This window comes from Crocuta crocuta, unplaced genomic scaffold (assembly GCF_008692635.1).
Source record: "Crocuta crocuta isolate KB4526 unplaced genomic scaffold, BGI_CrCroc_1.0 scaffold429, whole genome shotgun sequence".
Taxonomy (NCBI): Eukaryota; Metazoa; Chordata; class Mammalia; order Carnivora; family Hyaenidae; genus Crocuta; species Crocuta crocuta.
The window spans coordinates 1,563,152-1,584,552 of NW_027527381.1; the positions used below are offsets into that span (position 1 = coordinate 1,563,152).

At 40.4% G+C, this 21,401-nt stretch overlaps 1 protein-coding gene across 1 annotated transcript in view; it reads right to left on the reverse strand.

Moving 5' to 3' along the window:
* The window catches only part of SH3RF1 (SH3 domain containing ring finger 1), a 176,079-nt gene that overhangs the window by 3,631 nt on the left and 151,047 nt on the right, over positions 1 to 21,401 (reverse strand). The window contains exons 7-10 of the mRNA XM_077772603.1: positions 20,630 to 20,800; positions 17,989 to 18,248; positions 16,713 to 17,074; positions 7,254 to 7,612 (exon numbers count right to left, since the gene is read on the reverse strand). Coding sequence (XP_077628729.1) covers positions 7,254 to 7,612; positions 16,713 to 17,074; positions 17,989 to 18,248; positions 20,630 to 20,800 — 1,152 coding nt within the window. The remainder of the gene's footprint in view (positions 1 to 7,253; positions 7,613 to 16,712; positions 17,075 to 17,988; positions 18,249 to 20,629; positions 20,801 to 21,401) is intronic.

The following is a 21,401-nucleotide window of genomic DNA, read 5'->3' on the forward strand; positions in this document are numbered from 1 at the left end:
AAAGTGTCTTTCTAAAACCCCAACTAACTAGCCAATAGCGATGTCAGGGAGCCACCTTGGAAGGGAGTTGTCCAGCGCTGGTCAAGCCTTTAGACGACCATAGCTGAGGCTGCTATCTGGATTGCAACCTCAGGAAATACCCCAAGCCAGAACCACCCAGATAAGTCACTCCCAAGTTCGCAGCCCATAGAAGCTGTGGGGAAATAAATGTTTATTGTTGCTTTAAGCCACTCAGTTTTGGGGGTAATTTGTTACATAGCAACAGATAACTTAAAAATGTGAACATACATTTTTCTCCATTTGCTGTTATGCAGTATTCCATCATAAAGGTATTTTGAGTTTCTACTTTTGTTTGGTTCTTAAAGTCAGAAAATAAGTCCAGAGCCTCATAGAATCCACTCTTGACTGTAAGTAAAGAATGGTATGGCTTAAATAATGATAGTCGTAACAAATTCTATAGAACTGCCCCTAAACTATGAAACCTATTAGAGCCTAGCCCTTTCAGAAGATTGCTAGCTTCACCAATCCCCATCTCATAAAAACTAGAATCCACTCTCATTAACAAGGACCACAACAAGAGACCCAGACTATTACTCTATTAAAAAAAAAAAAAAAAGCATCTCAGGGCGTCCAGGTGGCTCAGTCGGTTGAGCATCCAATTTCGGCTCAGGTCATGATCTCATGGTTCGTGGGTTCGAGCCCCGTGTTGGGCTCTGTGCTGATGGCTAGCTCAGAGCCTGGAGGCTGTTTCAGATTCTGTATCTCCCTCTCTCTCTGACCCTCCCCTGCTCACTCTCTCTCTCTCTTAGAAATAAGCAAAACGTTAAAAAAAAATCTTTCTTTTCTCTCTCTCTTTGTTGTTATTGGTTTTTGAGAGACAGCCCAAGTGAGCGAGGTGCAGAAAGAGAAAGAGAGAGACAGAGAGAGAGAGGAGAGAGAGAAGCAGGGATCACCCAAAGCATGGCTTGAGCTCACCCGAAGTGGGATTCAAACTCATGAACCATGAGATCATGACCTAAACTGACTGAGCCACCCAGGCGTCCCTGACTTAACGATTTCTCAGAAAGGTTCAGTTAATTCAAACACGAATTAATATGCTGAACCCACTGAACCCAAAGGTGCAGGGTTCAATCAAGCATGAACCGAAGGAGGAAGTACAGCACTGCACACAAAAGGACTGTGCATGAAGCTCTGGTCTAGGCGCTGACACAGACTTAAGTTAGCTTTGGGCTAATTATCTCTGCTCTCTCAACCTCAGCTTCCTCATCTGTAGAAAAAGGTTGTAGTGACTTAAACACGTATTATTATGTAATGGAGTAAGATTGAGTGTGATGCTCTTAGGTGGTTTCTATTACACAGTTTATACCCCAAAATGTGAACTCCCATTGGGATCACATGGCTCAGGCAAGAGCAGGTGGGGATCTGGTGCTTCAAGGAGGTGAAGAATGGGCCAGGAAGCCACTGGCCACCTCTATCCAGGAAACAGACTCAGGTCACAGCCTAAAGAATTGCCTGATAATGAGACTTGACATTTTAGAATGATAAAGCTAGGTTTTGGAATCTCTTCTCTGAGATATTTAAAAGTAGGACAAATAATTTCACCATACACTGATCTGAAGAAGGGATTCAGATGAAAAGATTTCTCAAGTTTGATGCAAACATGCTAAAAATCCATGTAAAAAGCAATGCATTAAGTTGCCATTTGGGGGAAGTTAAAATTTGAGCAAAGCTTTGTAATTCTGGAAAAAAGCATACAGGGGACTCAAATCATATTGAGAGTAGATCTCTCATGAAATGTATTCCCCATCGGTTCTCTGGGAGCTGCCTTAAAGGTGAATAGGAACAAAAATAGTTCTTAAAAACCTTGAAGTGAATTAGATTAATATTTGGATTTTATAAAATGCACTAAACCAATTTCATCAAACATTTTTCTGAACTAGAACTGCTGCTGGGCTAAGAACATAATCTTCCTGCCAAGTTCCCAGTGGGAGCAAATTTTCATTGTGAAGTTATAAACCTCTGGTGGGGAGGAATGAGAAACCCTGTGCATAATGGAAAGTGTGACACAGCCCTGATGTATGAAGACTACCAGGTGCAGCAGTAACAGACTTCTACTTAGAAATCTTCCAGCTCCGATCCTGGCCTCGAGCCTTATAGTCTGCACAGATTTCTAACATAGACTCTGAAGGCCAGATTCTGGGCACAACTGGCCAACTATGTCGGGCATGGAGAGTAGAATGTTTACAGACCAACAGACACATGTAAGGCACAGCTGCAGAAGCCCTTCACATCTGTTCTTCCACCCTCCACCTCACTTGGATTATGCTTGTCTTTATTTGAGCAGGGCTTTGGGGAAGTTCTGAACCTCAGGAACCAAAGAACCTCTCCCACGACCTCCACGGGACCTGCTAATAATCCCACTTTCATATCCTCTATCCACCATCCTGGTAGACAAACTCACGATGTTCACCTGGTCAAATAATCTACCTGCCCTCCCTGCCTGTATCTCTTCCTGCCCCCATCCCATTCTACATAGAACCGACATACCCATTTTCTTAAGTGGTAACTCTGCTTGTAGTTATCTATTGCTCAAAAATCATTACTGGCTTCCAGCGCCTGTGAGGAAGGTTAATCCTCAGCCTGGCATATAAAGCCCTCAATGATTTTGACCTTCATCTCTCTATCGCTGCTATTATCTCCACGAATGTGCCAAATATGCCTCTCCACCTGAATGTGCTCTCCAAATGATGGCTTTTACCTCTCAGTTCCTTGGCTCATGTGGTTCCTTCCACTGGGAACTCCCCGTGATGACACCTCTGCTCGGCCACACCCAATCAGCCTCCCACAGCCTGGCTCCAGTTTGCCCCTACAAAATCTTGTCTAGCCCCATGGTTGGAAGTAATTTGCTCAGATCCCAGAGGCCGCATGTACATTTCTTATGACACTTAATGCAGTGTACGCTGTACTGTTACCATCTGCATCCCAGTCTCATTTATCTTCCCAGACCATACACTGCTTGAGGGAGAGAAGATGGTCAATTCACTTCATATGCCTCATACCACTTAGCATAATTCATGACCATTCTTTTTTCTTTCCATGATAATTCTGGGTAACTGTGTTGAATGACAAAAGAAAAGGCACAATGTATAGTAAAACTATTTTTAAAAAGATACAAAGCTCATTAAAAAGGAATGTAATTTGACAAATGCTACAACACGGAATGGGTCTTGAGAACATCATGCTATGTGAAATAAGCCACACCTGATAGGACAAATATCACACAATTTCACGTATGAGGTACCCAGAAGAGTCAAACTCACCGAGACAGAGAAGTAGAGTGGTGGTTGCCACGTGGTTCCAATAGAGGGAATGGGGACTTATTATTTAACGGGTGCGGAGTTTCCGCTTGGAATAATGCAAAACTTTGGCAAATGGACAGTGGTGACAGTTATTCGACAACATGAACATACTTAGTGTCACTGAAATTTTACCTTAAAAAATGGCAAGCTTTATGTACATTTTACCACAATTTTAAAATAAGATAAATGAATAAATGAGTGAATAAAAATAATGGGAAGATTGGGGGGAGAGAAGAAAGAAAAATGAAAAAACACGGAAAGCTGAGTGGTCACTTGGCTGTTGTAAAAGTAGGCCTTTGAACAGAGCACCTGGGGGACAGTGTGAGGTGTACAGAGTGGCTCACAGACTTGGCCATGAATGGGACTCTGCCTCTTGGTGGCTTTGTGACCCCCATGTTTTGTGACAGTCACCAGGGAGGAACTGAAGAGACAGAGGCTTGCTGTACACAGAAGCCCCACCCACATCCCATGGCCAATCTTCCCGGCTCGGGCTACCGTGTTCCAGCTTCCACCTAAATTAGCACTTGCAATCTTTCATTTGTATACATTTTCTATTTCCTTTATTTTTCTGGCCTCTCATGGGCTCTCTGCAATTCATACATTTTTTGTTTGTTTGATTCTAATCTCTCTTGGTATCAGCCCAAATTGGACCCCCTGTGGCTCTGGGAGGTACTCTGCCCATCACCCTGGTCTGGGTAAGTAACCTCCACTGCTTTCTGCCAGTTGCTACAGCAATCTAATATCCAATTAAGTATTTCACTGGCAAAGCCATACTAGCTTGTTTTGTAGCTTTGCTTGAAGTCCAAGTAAATTATGTCCATTGCTTCACCCAGTGGGTTCATTGTCACTGACTCAAATTAATGTGCTGGTTAAACCCGACTGACTTTCTGTAAATCTATCTCTATCCAATTTGTGTGTTTCCAAGTGTTCTAGCTTAATCCCTGATCAAAGATCACAGGTTCTTTTCCAATTTAAGAGATGGGTTTATAGGTATGTGGTTATCAATTTAATTCCTAAACTTCAAAATACACAGAGATGATGTGCTGTGTCTCCTTAAGCCCTTATCTGTCTATGCTGTTTTACTAGAAGCAAAAAAGAAAAGTCTGCCACATATACTTTCTTTTACTACCATTCCTTCTGAAATATTTTATTTCTACTTTCTTTTTGCAATTTCCTAATAATTTTTTTCCATTACCTAAACAGAGTCAAAAATATTTGTTCTATTATTTCTGCTGTCATCAATTATACATGGTCTGCCTCCAGGATATAGCATTTCTTGCTTGTTTTCCTCAGCCTCTCTAACAAACACAAAAGAATCCTTTTGTTCCTCAGAGAATTGTCTCGGCTGACACCTAGACCTGTCAACACATCTCCAGGTTCATCCCTTCTTACTGTGAAATTGCTTGTCCTTACATCACGTGAATGCTTCTTTCCATTGAAGGGCTGCCCTAGTCACATTCTTTTACTTTAGATTTATGGGACAGAGCCATGGTTTGAGGGGAAATTTTATGCTTGTTCTCATTATACTCAGTAGGTGAATCTGTGCTCATACTGTACCAATACAATGCAATAAGCACTACTTCTATGAAATTCTATCAGGAAAAATTCTACCACAGAAGAACCCCAGGCTTCTGCACTTTGCCAGAGCAGGAGTTGTGGCTATTTAGGTTGTGAATCAAGGAATCTAAGATCCTGAAATACTTTCTGAATCATACTGATGTGGAAGTTAATCTTCCCTCCATTTTTAGTACTAAGTACTTTTTATTGTGTTAAAAATTTTGAACTATCAAAACAGATAATCCCTACATGGCATACTTGGTAGTTTTCTACTAACCAAAAACTTTCATTCCCAGTGGATAACAGGATGTTTTCCTACACTATTTGTTTGCACACATTTTTCCTATTGTTTTCATAGTCAGGTGGACCTAAGAACACAAGTTAAATAAATACCATCACCATCAGCATATGAAGGCAACGCGGCTGTGAAAAGTTGGTCAGGCTATTATATTTAATATTCTATTGAATATACAGATTATAAAAATATAAACTTGAGCAGAAATCTTCTCCAAAGACCCCTTTTCCACTTGTAAAAATGGAAATGTTATATGAAAAACCTGCCAGAGAATTCCAGAGTGCCCGTGCCCATCTGTTCCATCATTAAATTCTCCATGTTCCTATGTGATGTGCATCCCGGGTTCCCTGGACCACCATCACCTGTCTGCATTAGCGATTTCTCCCTTTCAGATGCACCGAACAGCAGAAGCCTGCTGTTAGAAATGAGCTCCTCTAAGAGGAAAGGGTCAGAATGCAGAAGCCACAGAGATTGAAGACATCTGGCAACTGAAAAGGAATTCATAATGGGGGAGGGAGGCAGTGGTGCCAGCACCAGTGCCTAGGGAGAGGCTGGGCGAAATGAACGATCACTCAGAACAGTCACACAAACACCACAAATGACAGGGAAAAGAGGAGAGAGACTCAGGGCAGGAAGGAAAAACTACAGATCGATGCCTGGGAGTGGGGACGAAAGAAGGAGCCTTTGTGACCAAAAGAAAGTAAACAAGTCCCTGGACTAACTCCAGGCACAGAAGCCCTATCCCTGGAAAGCGGGGCAATACAACAGGAAAAAAGGCTGACTCTCAGAATAAAGGATTAAGCGAATGCAGGGCAAAATTTCCAAGCTTTACTAAGAGCACAACAGATGAGGGGAGACAGAATGATTTTATTTGTGGGGGAGGAGCACTTTTCAGGGTGCTGTCTCATTTCAAAACTGGCTTTATAAGGATTAGACCTACGGAAAACGATTTCACCTCACTATGAAAATATATAATTGTGTACTCTGTACTTAGTGCATGTAGGTTGTTTGAAGTTTCTTCTTGTTCAGTTTATTTTTTGATAAAGAGGTATGTATGCTTCCCAAATTATATGAAGGAAGGCCTCAAATTTTGGTGGGTACAAATGTCCATCTGAAACATGGACCTGAGGTAAATTTAAGTTACTGTAATGTGTAACATTTTATAATAAGACTTCAAATCAGTAACTGAAAATGAGACCTACACTGCAATACCCCCACAAATCAGAAACTTGCTTTATTTATAAAATGCAGGTACAGAAGGAATAAAGCTTACAGAAACAATAAAACAGATGGCACTTTAAAAAACAAATGTTTATATATTTATGCAGTATGTGAAAACAGTCCACTATTTTAGGGTGCTTCAGGATGTTTTCCCAGCCAACCACCAGTGCTTCATTTTTAATTCATATAATCCTAGCAGGTTTTTTGTCTTGCTAAATATATAGTTTTCCTAACGTACTCCTAGGACACGACTGGTTGTATCAAACAGAACTACTCCCATGTGTAATCATGATTCAAAGCCAGAATCAGTAAAACAGGGCTCTTCCTTTGAGTGGAACCTAGCCCAGTGGGTGTCAGGAAGGGAACTCAGGTCTCTCAGAACTTAGGCACACTCTCTTAGCTCAGGAAGAATAAAAAGAGAATTCTCTTGGTTGGCAGAATTCTCCAGCTGCTTTGTAACTAGCAGGTACTGATGTGAATGTTTCATAAAAAAAGGCAAAGGATGAAAAGAGGAAGCAAAAGCTGGCGATGGAAGAGAAGGAAGAAGGAAGTAGATGCGAACCAAGTTCCAGGGATTAACACGTTTCATCTGGTTACAATTCTGGAGTGGTTGTCTGGAGAAAATAAACAAAAAGAGGGCTGGAGGCCTAACCCATGTAAGGAACACAGCAAATGGTACAAGAAAGCCAGTGCTTGATTGTTACTACAAATTCAGTTAAAACAAATTTGGAGAATGTGGAAAAGTATCCTCATGTTAGAATAAATATTCCAGCACAAAGCTTGCTATGCGTTGTTTGTTTCTCCGGGGACAGCAGACTCACCTCTCACAAACCACAGGCCTAGACTCATTCATGACAGGGCCCAGGGACGAACATGGCTGACGAGGAGGTGGAGCGATGGGAACAGCCGAATCCAGGGAGCTAGTCTTCCGATGAAGAGCATCCTGGGCCACAGCAGCAGCCGCGGCCACAGACGCGACCGGACCGTCCCCATCCGCGGGGCAGGAGCCGGGCCTGCCGTGGGCGCCCCCTAACGGCAGCTCAGGCCCCACTGCTCCCTGCAGAGGCAACTCCCCGCCACCCAGCTCCACTTCCAGGGTGGGTGAGGCTGGAGGAGATGCTCGTGGCTTACGTTTAGTGGAGGCCCCAGAAAGCAACTTCAACAAACCCTTTTTTTCTTTCTAGAAAAAAACAAAGTACATTAATTGGAGATGGATGGTACTGTCGTTATTGTAATCGATAGGGTGCTACGGTTTCAGTTTTTGGTTTGATTTTTTTACATGTTTATTTTTAAATAATTTCTATACCCAACATGGGGCTCTAACAACCCCAAGATCAGGAGTTTCATGATTTACTGACTGAGCCAGCCAGGTGCCACTGGTTTGATCGTTTAAGATTCATTTCTGTGGATATGTGGTTATTTATGATGTCGCTCCCAATTCCTTCCTGTATGAGGTTAACCTGACATTTGGTTCTCTTCCTTCTCCCTTTCTGCCTGCATGTTTGTGCTTGTTTTGGACACTTCACTGTTCATCTTGTATTGAGGCAGAAGAAGTAGATAAAAAAGAAGTAAAACAAAGAACACACCAAGTCACATCTCAGGCTTGGTGAAGACAGAAGTAGACATTTTAGGACAAAATGGATTATGGGTTTAATTTCTTGCGATTATGCCTACACTATCTCTAACTCTTATGTGCTGAATTAAATATTAGAGCATTTTATTCTCCATCCACAGACTTGATTCTTATCATTTATGGATAGTAATATCTTGATCCGGGTTAAGGACTAAAACAGTTCTCACATGTCACCATCTTGAGGAAATTTAGTAAGTCAATAATGACAGAAGTCAAACCATTCTATTGTGCAAGAATCTCTTGGATTAGAAAGCCAAAACAACTCCGTGAAATGTTAAATAAAGCTTCAGTATAATCAAAAACATTTTTATGTCTCTTTGCAAGCAAATGCAGAAAAAAAATTTTTTCCCAGCAATCTTACCCCACAAAAACCATCTCTCAGATCTCGTCTCTTTTGACACTCTTTGCTCTGCTAGGAAAACCAGACTAAAGCTAGCTTTTCTTCATTTCTAAACCTTGCGTCAATGTTCTGACAACCAAGCATAGACAACAATCATTTCACGTTGTTTTACTAAGAGGTCAATGACATCACAAAGTCCTCTGAATGGAAACATTTCATAGAGAAATGTTTTAGAAAACTATAGGCAAATGGAATTACAAGGTCCACTAATAGAGAAACAGAATTATGAGGGACCCACATGGACAGAACACTGAGGAATTTTTCTTGAGAATATGAGTTAGTTCACACTCAGTAAAAATCCCTTGGGGAAAAGGGTGTGAATCCATAAAAAACACAGTTCCATTAGAGATGGAATGGCAGGAAAAAGGAAGAGACAAAAGTAATGATTTAGCCAGATGACGATAAAACATTCCAGGGAAGAAGCATCCCAGGAAACTGCGGGCCCCATTTACCGAATACTGTTCACAGTACGAGTCAACGTATGGGTTGGAAACAGGAGATGGGGAAGGATGGTGGGAGTGCTGAAGTCATCTCTGTACAGCTCAATGCAGGCTGCAGGTGAGCAGAACCAGTCAATGGATCCCCACCTCCTCTTCTCCCCATCCCAGCCTGAGGAAGATTCTTTGGCATTTTTCTTCAAGGCCTGCCTTAACTCACCTTGCTGGCTTTTGCTTCATTTGTTTAGCTTCTCATTTTCCAAGGGGCTACTAATACATTCCAATAAATGACCCTGTAAACTTGGACTACCTGCTTGAATGCCTGGACCCCATCTTCCCAGCGCCTAGTGCAGAGATGCATCTACTGAGCTGAGAGGCCAAGACTGAAAGAGGATGAGATAGAGGAAGGGAGATGATTTAGCGAGTCCCAGGGCTAAGAGAATATTTTGTAGTTTTCAAATTCCATAGAGATAAAGATTTCCCTTTATACAATGGCCGCAGAAGTGGGCTGACCAAATACCTGCCAAAGCCGCGGCTACACTTCTTTATGGGAGCCTGAGGTCTGGAGGGCCGAAAAATGAGCTGAGAAAGAATAACGTCTACACTTCTAAGGAGGCAGTCCGCCACAACTTCCAGCTATTCCTGCCATGATGTAAGAAAGCATGCTCTAATCCCCGGACCCCCACAGATCCAATGAGAACATCAAGTCCAGTGATAAATTACAATCTCAGCAAGCCACAGCTACAGATGTTTCTTAAAAGCTCAGTTCTGGGCACTCAGAAAAATTCAGTTAACTGAATGGCGCTCAGGGAACAGCCTCTAAAGTGATTAAGAAGAAAGATGAGTTGGTTCATCTAAAATGATTAAACACATTAAATACAGCTTGCCTTAATGACTTCTAAGGGATATGTTATCACCATCAGCTGATGCCGACTACCCACTGAGCAGAAGGCAGAGGATGAGGTGTTGTGGCCAGGTGTGGGGGTATGGGGTGGGGGTGCTAACAAGGAAAAGATGCTGCCCTAGTTCCACCGAAGCGTGCTTTTAATATCATATTCTCATGTTTTCTATGTTAGCAGAACAGTGTGCTGCTGGAGACAGATAATTCTGCAAACACAGACACTTATTATCTAAGGGCACCTTTGTTTTTTTCAGAATCCAACAGCAGAAATGAAAACTATAGATGAATTAGTAAGGACTACACTTCAAAGAATTTTTTTTAATGTTTTATTTATTTCTAGGAGAGGGAGAGAGAGAGAGAGAGACAGCGTGAGCAGGGGAGGGTCAGAGAGAGAGGGAGTCACAGACTGAAACAGGCTCCAGGCTCTGAGCTGGCAGTCAGCAGAGCCCGATGCGGGGCTCGAACCCATGAACCACGAGATCATGACCCAACCGAAAGTCGGATGCTTAACCGACTAAGCCACCCAGGCGCCCAGCAAAGAAATTTTTCAAATGTAGTGTTAACATGCATGAAAAAGGGACATATCTTTTAACATGAACCTTAATAACTCTTCTCCTGTAGGTTTTTCAAGAAATTATTCCTAGATTGAATAATGTTTTTATACTCATAATTTTCTCTTCAGAAGATCAACTATTTGGGTCAGAAAATAATTACCAGATGATGAGAAAGAGTAATTTGTACACATAAAAATAATTTCTGAACATCACCTAAATAGCTTTCCGTTAGTCATATCATGGAGGATGAGTACAAGATGGGAAACCTCCTCAAGCAAAACTAAATTTCATTTGAGCAACTCATGAGGTGTAACACATTCTACCCCTGAGTCTTCTTTATTCCTCTCCTTGCCTTCAGATGTACAAAGAAAGTAGCAAAAGATAAATACTCTTCCAGGCTATTGTCATCAAAAATCTACAGTCATATTCCCAACTATCAGTCACTATTCTTAGATAAAGCATCTCAAAAGCTTAATTCATATGATTGTCTAATAATAATCATTCATTCTTTCAACAAATATTAACTGAGTGTCAAATATGAACCAACAATATGCGAGGCTCTGGGAATATAAGAGTGAACAAGACAATAAGGAGTTCACATTCTCTAGCAGAGGCATAAACATGGCTGTAAAACAGGCACTCTGCAGGAAAATAAAGCAGGGCAAGAGAGTGAATGACCAGAGGTGCTGAGATGGGGGGTGCTCAGGAAAGGCTTGTTAATTTTTATTTTTAAATTATTATTATTATTATTTTAAGTAGTTTCCATACCCAACACGGGGCTTGAACTCAAAATCCTGAGATCAAGAGTCATATGCTGTACTGACTGAGCCAGCCAGATTCCCAGGAAAGGCTTCTTTAAAGAAGTGAATGGAGAAGGGGAAAGGCCATGTGAAATTTGATGATCAAACACCACTGGGTTCAAGAATCTTGTTAAATGCTTTTATAAACATTTCCACATTTATTCCTCACACTCACCTGATGCAACAGGAATCAGTATTATTCCCATTGTCATTATTCTCTAAGCTTGCCTAAAATCATACTGCTAGTAAGGGGTGGAAGTGGGATAACCCAGCCTTTGCTCTTCTCTTCTGGAAGTTAGCACAGGCAACAACTCTAGAAGCCCATCTACTCTATGGAGTGATAAGAGCAGATATGTTTGCCTAAGAGTCACAACGTTAAGGGTCACTCTGAATGGAACTGTGCACACATCAGCACTGTCCACAGCTGGTCTGTATCCCAGCTGCTGCAAGGGCAGGAATGTGACTCCAATCACTAAACATGGATGACGGCTTCTCTGAGAAAATGAAATGACAAAGCTTACAGACCAGCTTGGTTTTGACAGTGAAATAAGAACTGGGAAGAAGGAAAATCATGCGAGCAAAGAAAGTGATCAGTAGGGACCTCAGGACAGTGTTCAGAACAGAAGAAAATGGGTATTTATTTATTACTTTTTTAAGATTTATTTTTAAGTAATCTCTACACTCAACATGGGGCTCCAACTTACAACCTTGAGATCAAGAGTCACATACTCTACTGACTGAACCAGCCAGGTGCCCTGAAAATGTGTATTGAAAAACTAGATGGGGATGCCTGGGTGGCTCCATCAGTTAAGTGTCTGACTCTTGATTTCAGCTCAAGTCCTGATCTCTCTTCCAGAGATCGAGCCTGTCTCAGGCTCTATGTCTGCAGCGCAAACCCTGCTTGGGATTCTTTCTCTCCCCTTCTCTGGCTTGCAAAATAAATAAACTTAATAAAAATAAAAATAAAAAACTAGATGGACCCTCTACTTAGGAAAACCAAGAATAAGAGCAAAGGTCCTCAAACAGCAAATTGTTTGAAGATCTGTGCTTGTTCCTTAAGAGGAGTCACTAGGACTTTGGGGGTGGGATGTTGGTGGCACTAAATGTTCAAATTTTTGTGGCCCACATGTAGAAATGTTATCTCTTAGGAACAAATCCGGGATACAGGAAAGGGCATGAGAACCAATACCTACTTCTGCTGATTGGTAAGGAAATAAATGACAATGTCAGAAAAAACTTACACTATCACGGTAAGGGAAGGAAATGGAAGCAAGGGGGGGTATAAAGTGGTGCCTCAGAAATGGTTTCTTCTCTTATTCTGTATGAGGGTTAAAACTGTTAATTAAACCATTAGAGATTTAATTAGAGGCCATTAGGACTGAGGTGATTCTAAAGCCCCAAACTCTAAGCCTGTAAACATCTCAACAGGTTAAGAAATCAAAACCTATAAGGACAACCAATCACAAACACCCAACTGGGCTTTCCCCAAATAAGGAAACCACTTAAACTACAGCCAATCAAATAACTTCCTTGCTCTGCTTTGACGTGTCCTTTACATAATTTTTGCCCCTAGGCTCCTTTGATAGAGTCAGTGCTGCCTGATTTGAATATATTTTTACTCAAACTCTTAGAATTTTTAGTATGTGTCAGTTTATCTTCTAACAAAATGTAGAGAATATAAGAACAATCAATTAAATAATTGGTGCTGGAAAAAACACTTTGTTTTCTGGATAACAAATATACCAAAATAATATTTACCGTATTTTGGTAGATAAGGGGGAAAAAGCATATATACACCACAGTATTAACGGCTATTTGTGAAATCTTGGATCGTACTTAGGTCTTCTATTTGGATAGACTTTCTCTCACTTTTAATAAGTATGTATATTTTTAAAAATTTTATAAGAAAATACAACATATAAATACATATACACACACATACATAAGCATCTCATAAGGATTGGGAAACACATCTGCCTGGAGACTAGCTACTCAAATAATGAAGCCTTTAAACTGAATATGAAGTTAGCAAAATGTCCAGATAAAGCTGTTAAACTGATAACCATAGAAGACATGAGGGATCTCAAAGAAAGGGGAAGAGCAATGGCAGAAAGGCCCAGGATTTCAAACAAGGAGTAACTGAGATGATGTTTGGAAATATATTAGAGTTTCAGATGCTTATTTACCAAGCCACAGAATGCAGTTACCAGGCAAAAATTAGCTAGAGGGGCAAAAATAGTTTTTTTTTTTTTTAAGTCAAGGACAAAAATCACATTTCTGAGACTTTGTGAGCTAAGACTTCCAAATAAAGTATTGTTCAAAAGGAATAGCTCAGTTAGGAGAGGCTGCAATAGTCCTTTATGCACATCAAAAAGTTGTATGTCTCTGTGGAACATCAGTGGTAGGTAGCTTACTGGAGATGATTTACATACAGAGGAAAGGACAGGGAAATCGACAAACTATTACTCGGGGGATATACCACACACTATCTATAGAGTTTAAGCAAATGGATGATGCTGATCACAAAATGATGAAAGAAGATGGAGATAACAAGAGAACTGTCAAATACCTAGATAGTTGTTTGAAGTCTCAACAAAAACTAGGATCTCTATAAACTTAAAATCTCTGATAGATATTTTTCTTGAATTGTTCATAATTTAATCTCACTTTGGATCTAATTCTGATCAACTGGAGGAATGAGACCAGGTAGGGAGTGGAGTGGTTCAAATGGTGAACAGAAATATTGAAAACTTCGAAGTAAGCACCCAAAGAGAAGTCAGTTATAGTCAGATTTGAACTCTAAAAGAACTGATTTTAAAAGTTCAGACAAAATATATGCATGACCTGAAACTCAAAAGGAAAGATACTTCAAGAGGAATGGGAGGGCTCTCCAGAATGCTATTCTAACCATCCAACTGTAAATTATCTGAGCAGATGAAAATGTGGAGACATCTAAAGGCATTAATGTGATCTCCCAGAGAGCAGACTAATGGGCTCAAATTTTTAAAGGACCCAGTATAAAAAGATCAAGAGAAGGGACCATAAAAAAGAGCATATCATGGCCCATCACAGTCTCAACTTGGGGAAAAAAAAAGGGGGGGGGGGCTAGCCTTAAAGTTGTGTTTGAAACAAGAACAGGAAAAACATGCTGTTTGAGTTCGCTGGTGGTTATCAGAAAGTATGAAGAAAGAGAAGGATAATCTTCAGACTAGAAAGAAAGAACAAACGCTGATATGAGGGAAATGAGTGAAGATACTGGGGTTTAGAGACTCAATAATTATGTGACAGGATGAATTGACCCCAGCATACAGAGAAAATTAACAGCTGAAATGCAACCATAATCTTCAACAGATCCTGGTGAGCCTGAGGTCTGGTCAACTCAAAAGGTCAAGAAGGGCATGTGTAGTCCAAATATTCAAAAAGAATACAACAATGCTCTTTGCAGACTGTCTGGAAAATTCTAGAACAGTGTATTAAATGAAAGGAAATGAGACACTGAGGAGGAGACTCCTCTCGGAGACACTTGCTAACATGAGTAACAGCTGAAATGACAGGGAGACTGGGGAATAGCTTGGATGTCCAATGCAAAAGACAACTGGATTTCAATGGGCATCTGATAAGTACTATAATATCCTTGTAGACATGATGGAGCAGTGTAGACTAAATGACACTCGAATCATGTTAATCATGGAGTTACTGATTTTATATCAACCAGGAGCCATCTCCCTGGTGGATCTGGAACATTAGATGAGGTAATTTAGGAAGGAAAATTTATAATCTGTGACATAAGTAACAATACAAACACTTCAGGAATGTAGCCTTAAAAAAAGAAAACAATTCTGAAATAAATCAAGGTATCATACAGAAAGGAGATCAACACTTTTTATGTAACTCCTCAAAATAAAGAAAATGGCGTGGGACACTCTGGAGCTAGGACACTCATGGTCAAATAGGGTGTCTAAACTGAGACCAGTGGCCATTTGTCAAGGATGGGGACTCAACAGGATAGCTCATTAGGTCCTGTATTAGTTGCTGCTGTAACATATTACCATAAACTTTGTGGTAAAGATCAAGTCTTAAAATTAAGGTTGATAGTAGGGCTGTATCTCTTACAGAAGTCCTACTGAAGAATCTATTTCCTTGCCTTTTCCAAATTCTAGAAGCTTCTTGCATTTTTTGGCTTGTGGCTCCCTCCTAAAATCAATCTGATCTCTGCTTCTGATGTCACATTTCTTCTGGACCTGATCTCCCTGCCTCCCTTTCAGTAAGATCCATGTGATGTTATAGGGCTCACCCAGATAAGGTAGAATAATCCCCTCATCTCAAGACCTTTAATTTAATCATATATATAAAATCCCATTTGCCACATAAGAAAACACATTCTCAAATTTCAGGGATTAGAATATGGCGTCTTTGGGGAGCCATTATTCTCTCTGGCACAGGTCCTTTTCAAGCCTTGGATTCAATGAATTCCTTCCTGGGAGGGCAGGAACTGAAGAGTCTCCGTTGTTAGTGACCAGGGCCCTGAGACACACTCACTATCCAAAAACCTTAAATTCTAAACTACAAAACAATTCTTTAAAGATCTTGACAAAGTTGAACACGTCAGCTTTAGTACAAGTTTAATGTAGTTAATTATAAACAATGAACAGATACCAATCTTTTTCAAAAACGCTCATGTTAACCCAACAATTAAATATTAACTTTTTAGTAGGCTGTAAAGTTTATTTCCTTATAAACTCCTATTTACAGGCTTACCTAACCATTTAAATACAGCGACATACCTTACCACCGAACCAGGTGGCTCAGAGTTTATGATTAGCCTAGAGCTTCCCAGAACCAGGCTAGAGCTCTAGGAGAAAATGCATGAAATACTGAGGAAAACATAATATTCTGATTACTTCATCTGATTATAATGCAATTATCCAGACTTTGTTATCCCTCTTACATTTCTGTTCACATTCAATCACCATCAATTTCCCTTGCCTCCAATCACCTGTCTCCAAACCCAACTATAGGTTAGTCTTTCAAACACAGCCTTCCATTTATATTTTCTTTGAAATTCAGCTCCAAATGAGAGCTTTTTAAAACATCTGTGGATTGAGAAAATAGTTTTTCACTCTTACTTCAAGTCAAGAGAAAAACTATCCGTCCTGATTATAAACAAATGGCTGTAGAAAAAATAAATCCACAAATAACATTTTTCATCAACAATTTCAACCGCTTTGTATATTAAATATTTTTTTGCAGAACTGACTGAACAAGAAGACTTAAGCACAGCACAATGATGAAAGGAGTAACTAAAGGGGAAAGGAAATTCCTCCATGAGATGTAAGCTGCACAAAAGTGACTTAATCTTATTCACTGTAGTTTCCCTAAACATTCGATATTAGGCCTTGCAACTTAGTGGGTGTTTCAATGCAGAGAAACATGAATCTAGCACCTGGCGCAGTGACTCACACATGGTAAGCACTTGAAGAATTATTGGACAACGAGTCCTTTCATTAGTTAGGATGAGACACAACATAAGCAGGGGAACAGGATATTGGTCTTACTTTACTATCTTTATCTGGCTTGGTTGCTGAACTGTTCCCACAGGCCAATGATGCGCTGTCAGGAGAGGTGGGAAGTCCAGGAAGAATGGTCACTGTCCGACCACTGGGTTCAGTCTCCAGCGAGGCGGTGGTGATGCTTGGAGAGGTCAGTGAAGCAGCTGCAGCACAAGCCAGGGGAGCACTGACTCGACCCATATTGACAGTAGCCACGTGGGTGCCAGGGCCTGCCATTGGAGGTGGAAGTTGTGTGGAGGCCAAGGGATGATGGGGCAGGCCCATGGATGCAGGGCCCAGGCAGGCAGTGTTCTGTACCTGGATGGGCGTCACTGCTGCTGTAGGGCGTTCTTGGTTATGTGCCGCAACTAGTAGATGATGGGAGAGAAAACAGCAAAACGTGACCTTCTAATAAATGCCACTCACCAAACCATGAGTCATTTCACTGCATCAGACCCTAATGAAAGGTTGCTATTGCAATTTTACAATAAATAATGGATGCACAGTGGTTTAAAAGCACTTAATCTTAGCTGGGTTCCTAGACACTGTTTTCCTTCCAGATCAGCCCTTGAGTCCACTGAGAGCCTGGAAGCTTAGCAATAACTCCTGGCTGTTCAGTTAGAAAGTCTTTCCACAGAGTTATGGACACAGCCAGTCTTTGATGGTACTCTACAGTGTCAGATTAGGTTGGCCTCCAGGCCTTTTGAAAATTATTCTCCATTTTCTTAAAACAAACAAACAAACAAACCAACAAATAAATAAATAAAATTATTCTTCCTTTTCTTATTAGTCATCTTCCATTTTTTGGTTTTTCTGGCAGAAGTTACAAGTTTACCCTATCACTGTTACCCAAGACTCTCAGTAGGTTTTCAATGCTATAGGAAGAAGAAAGGTATTTAAGATCCCATTGGGTTTAAAACAAACTTGGAATGAAGTTCATCAGAAATCTTCAGCACACCAGTTCACACAGCAGGGAGATCTGAGCTCATACAGTCTTGAAAGCAGAAGTCATATTTCCAAATCCTACTGACATTCTCAGGATCAGCCTAATTTCTTTCAGACTTTCAATCTGTAGATCAGGCTTGAATTCATGTGGGGGACAGGCTTAGCCAAAATAAGCAGATGTGAAGTGTGCCACTGACTAGACTGTGCCTGCTTCTAACTCCTAATGTTATTCATGACTTTAACATTACATCTGCTTTTCTCAACATCTGTTATAAAAGATCTGGTACTAGTCAAGCAAGCCTCTTCCTGATACCTTCCAGTCTGGACTCCACCTTACCTGTCCTCACAGCATTACGGGCCTGGTTGACTGTCATCTGCCCAGTCATGTGCAACAAGACCTTGGCCTGAGGACTTGTCTGGATATGAGCGGCTGACACCACGGCTGTGGGGACAACACTGGGACTCCCAGCCATACCATTTCCCTGGAGCTTCTGGGCAGGCCCTCCTGCCGTGGAAGGAGTGACCATAGTCACCCCTCGACTGGTCTGACCCGCAGTAGACATAGGGACTTTAGCTTGGGAAGCATTTGTCACGGCCCTGCCAAGACAGAAACATAGACAGAAAGCCCAATCCATCAGCAAGATGAGAGAGAGAACAATTAAATGCAAGAAAAATGACTCAGGGCTTTAAGACAGAACATTTTAAAGAATGAATGGAATTAATTTTTACAAAATATAAGAATCACAAATTCAAAGTAAAGATGGCCCTGAGGGAGAGAAAGGTCTTGAAATACACTGAGTCATAGAAAATCGCCCCATTCTGGTCAAGAATATACAGTTACTGGGTTCAGCTTTCCAGATCAAGGCTCAACATCTCTTGCCTATAAGGTCCTGAATTCTTCTGCTTCAGCTATCAAAGAAGCTGATTTGTTTGTTATTGCTGCTAATAACATTAGCAGTTTTGCTACATTTGCATAGCTTTGCTCATGTTTTTTGCCTTTCTCCCTGCCTGCTCCTAGTGATACATCACAAAAGTGCCTGTGTACATGCACACGTGTGCACATGCACACATGTACACACTCTTGGAATATCCTCTCTGGCTTCTCTTGACCTGTCTTAATATCATGTATGTTTCGAGGTCCAGCACCAATCCTATCTTTTTAAGATAGGCTTAGGCTTAAGACCTTATGATTCTATTGGTTCATGTGAATTTCTTTCTTCTACAACGCTTGATTACAACATATGTCATTTTTAATATGTAAATTCTTTATTAAGTACTCCTGATTAAGTAAAAGTTCCTTGAAAGTAGGCCCAGTGTGAACTGATTCTTTCACATTTCTCCAGTGATTGTGAAAGAGACAGCTCTAAACATTTACAGGTTGAATTAAATTAGGTTCAATGTAGTTTCATATAATGTATTTTTTTAATATCCTAAATTTATTTAAATAACAATTCTATACATAGTAACTTTGTACTAACTAGAAAACTTCATTAACTCAAACATCCGTAGTTACTACGACAAATAACAGAATTTATTGCATCTCTTCAGAGACTTTTAATAATTTGCTTTTCACTGTTATGAAAATGCTTTCCTTCACTAACTTAGTCTTTGTTGTGGTTTGGTTTGTTTTATTTCCCTTAGTTGTTGTGGTGGTTTATTGTTTGTTTTTTTCCCCACCAGGGAAGGTCTATCTGCCATCTTCTGGATCCTGTAGATTTTAACAAATACAGAAAAGAAGGTTTATATTGATTAAAAATCTGCAAGTCAAATTACAGCTAACATTCTGTCACCATCTGCAACAATAGTGATTTTCATTTGATTAGGCTGCTGGCCAACCTATAAATCAAGGCCAACAGCTGACAAACATGTCAGTTCATTAAGCCATTTATTTAAAATCAGGGTGTTTGAGGAATGATTTAACACAGTTAAACCTAAACCATTTATTAAAAGCCTAGTGGCTAAAAACTAGGGCTCCCTCAGTGCCATTATAGGTCCTTCCATTCAGTTTCTAAGGCTACTTTCCTTAGTGACCAGAAGGCGGATGACCTTTAAATAAAGAAAATTTTGAAAAAAGAAAGAAAATTTTGTATACTTATAGCTCTTACTTTCTATTATCCTATAACAGGGCTTCTCAACCTCAGAGACATTCTGGGTCAGATTAATTCCTTTCAGCAGGAGGCTATGCTGTATAATATAGGACAGTTAGCAGCATCCTTGGCTTCTATGCACTACATGCCAATAGCAACCTCCTCCATAGCAACAATCAAAACTGTGTTCAGATATTGCCAAATTCTCTTGAGGAGCAAAATCACCCTTAATTGAGAAGGATGAAGATTCAATGTCATAGTTAAGGAATTTTGTTTCTGACTATGTTATAGAAATTACTGTCGGACTTCCAAGGTCATCACCAAGCTATTGGAATAAATATAGAGCCAGACACGTAGACTTAAGCGCTTCTTCAGTGTGTGATCTTAGACAAGTTATTTAACCTATCCATGACTCCATTTTCTCATGTATTAAGTGGGGATAATAATAGTGACTACATCAATGAGTTGTTTAAGGACTCAGAATTAATACGTGTAATCCATCTAGAAATTGGCCTGCCTGGCATATAGTAAGGATTATGTAAACATGTAAGTGTTAATAATACAGCTTTTGTTTGATATTTTTTATTTTTGAGCAGAAAAATATCGAAAATGGTATAGTTGGGTCTTCTCACATATAACTTAAAACAAATAACTTCAACTCCAGTACATTTATTGCTAGAATCCTACAATCACATATACCCATGTGAAAAGTAAGCTAAGAATTTGAGTTAGAAGAGATTTGAGCAAATATGGATAGGAGTTTTTAAAATGTTGGCTAGGTAACAGGCAATAATTATAGTGTGAGAAGGAAACTTGGAGAGGCTGAAAACCATGGAAAAGAACAAAGCTTCTCTGTCTAGAACTTGGTAAGCCATTTATTCAAAACCATACCTTGTGACTGGTGCCACATAATTGCCAGGGAAAACCCCTATCTTGCTGGTATGCATCGATGTCCCTTTGAACCAGCCATCTTGGCAACGTTCAAACACTAAAAACATCTCCCCTTTCCTCAGCTCCAGCTCATCCTCTTTCCGGGGAGTGTATGGATATATAGCAACATACCTAGAATAGAAAAGAATATTTGATTTCAGGCTGATTAACAGACAAACTCCAGCATGCTCAAAAACTCTTCCTTGGTACAAAGTCTTGAATACTTTATACAGATGTAAACAGAAAATACAATCCTTAGCCTGTAAGTAGCGTTGGTAACTGTCCATTGAAAGAGTTTTTGTTACCTACATTTGAAAGACAGAGGCCTTCCTGATTAAAAACTGCCCACCTGGTCCCCCCAGTGTGAAGGTGACTATCCCACCAAATGGTATTTGCAGGGTGTGAAAGAATTAATGCCACTTCCCAAAGTGCCTAACCTGCTGCTGGGGATTAGGGACCCACTGGGAAACTTGAGCTCTTCAAACAGCACTTGTTAGACGTGGGAAGTAGTCCCACATGAGGACATATGGCATGAAAGCCTGCTGGGAGGCACAACACGCTGTTTTCCACACACAAGCTGAACCTCGAGGCTTGGGTTGCACCTGCTTTTGTATGCTCAGCCAGGAAAAATACTGAATTTGAAAAAGTCAAAAGGAAAAAATGTCCAGATCATAGAGAGTACAGAACCACCCCACAGTGCAAGGTAACTGTGTCACCAACATATGGAAACCAG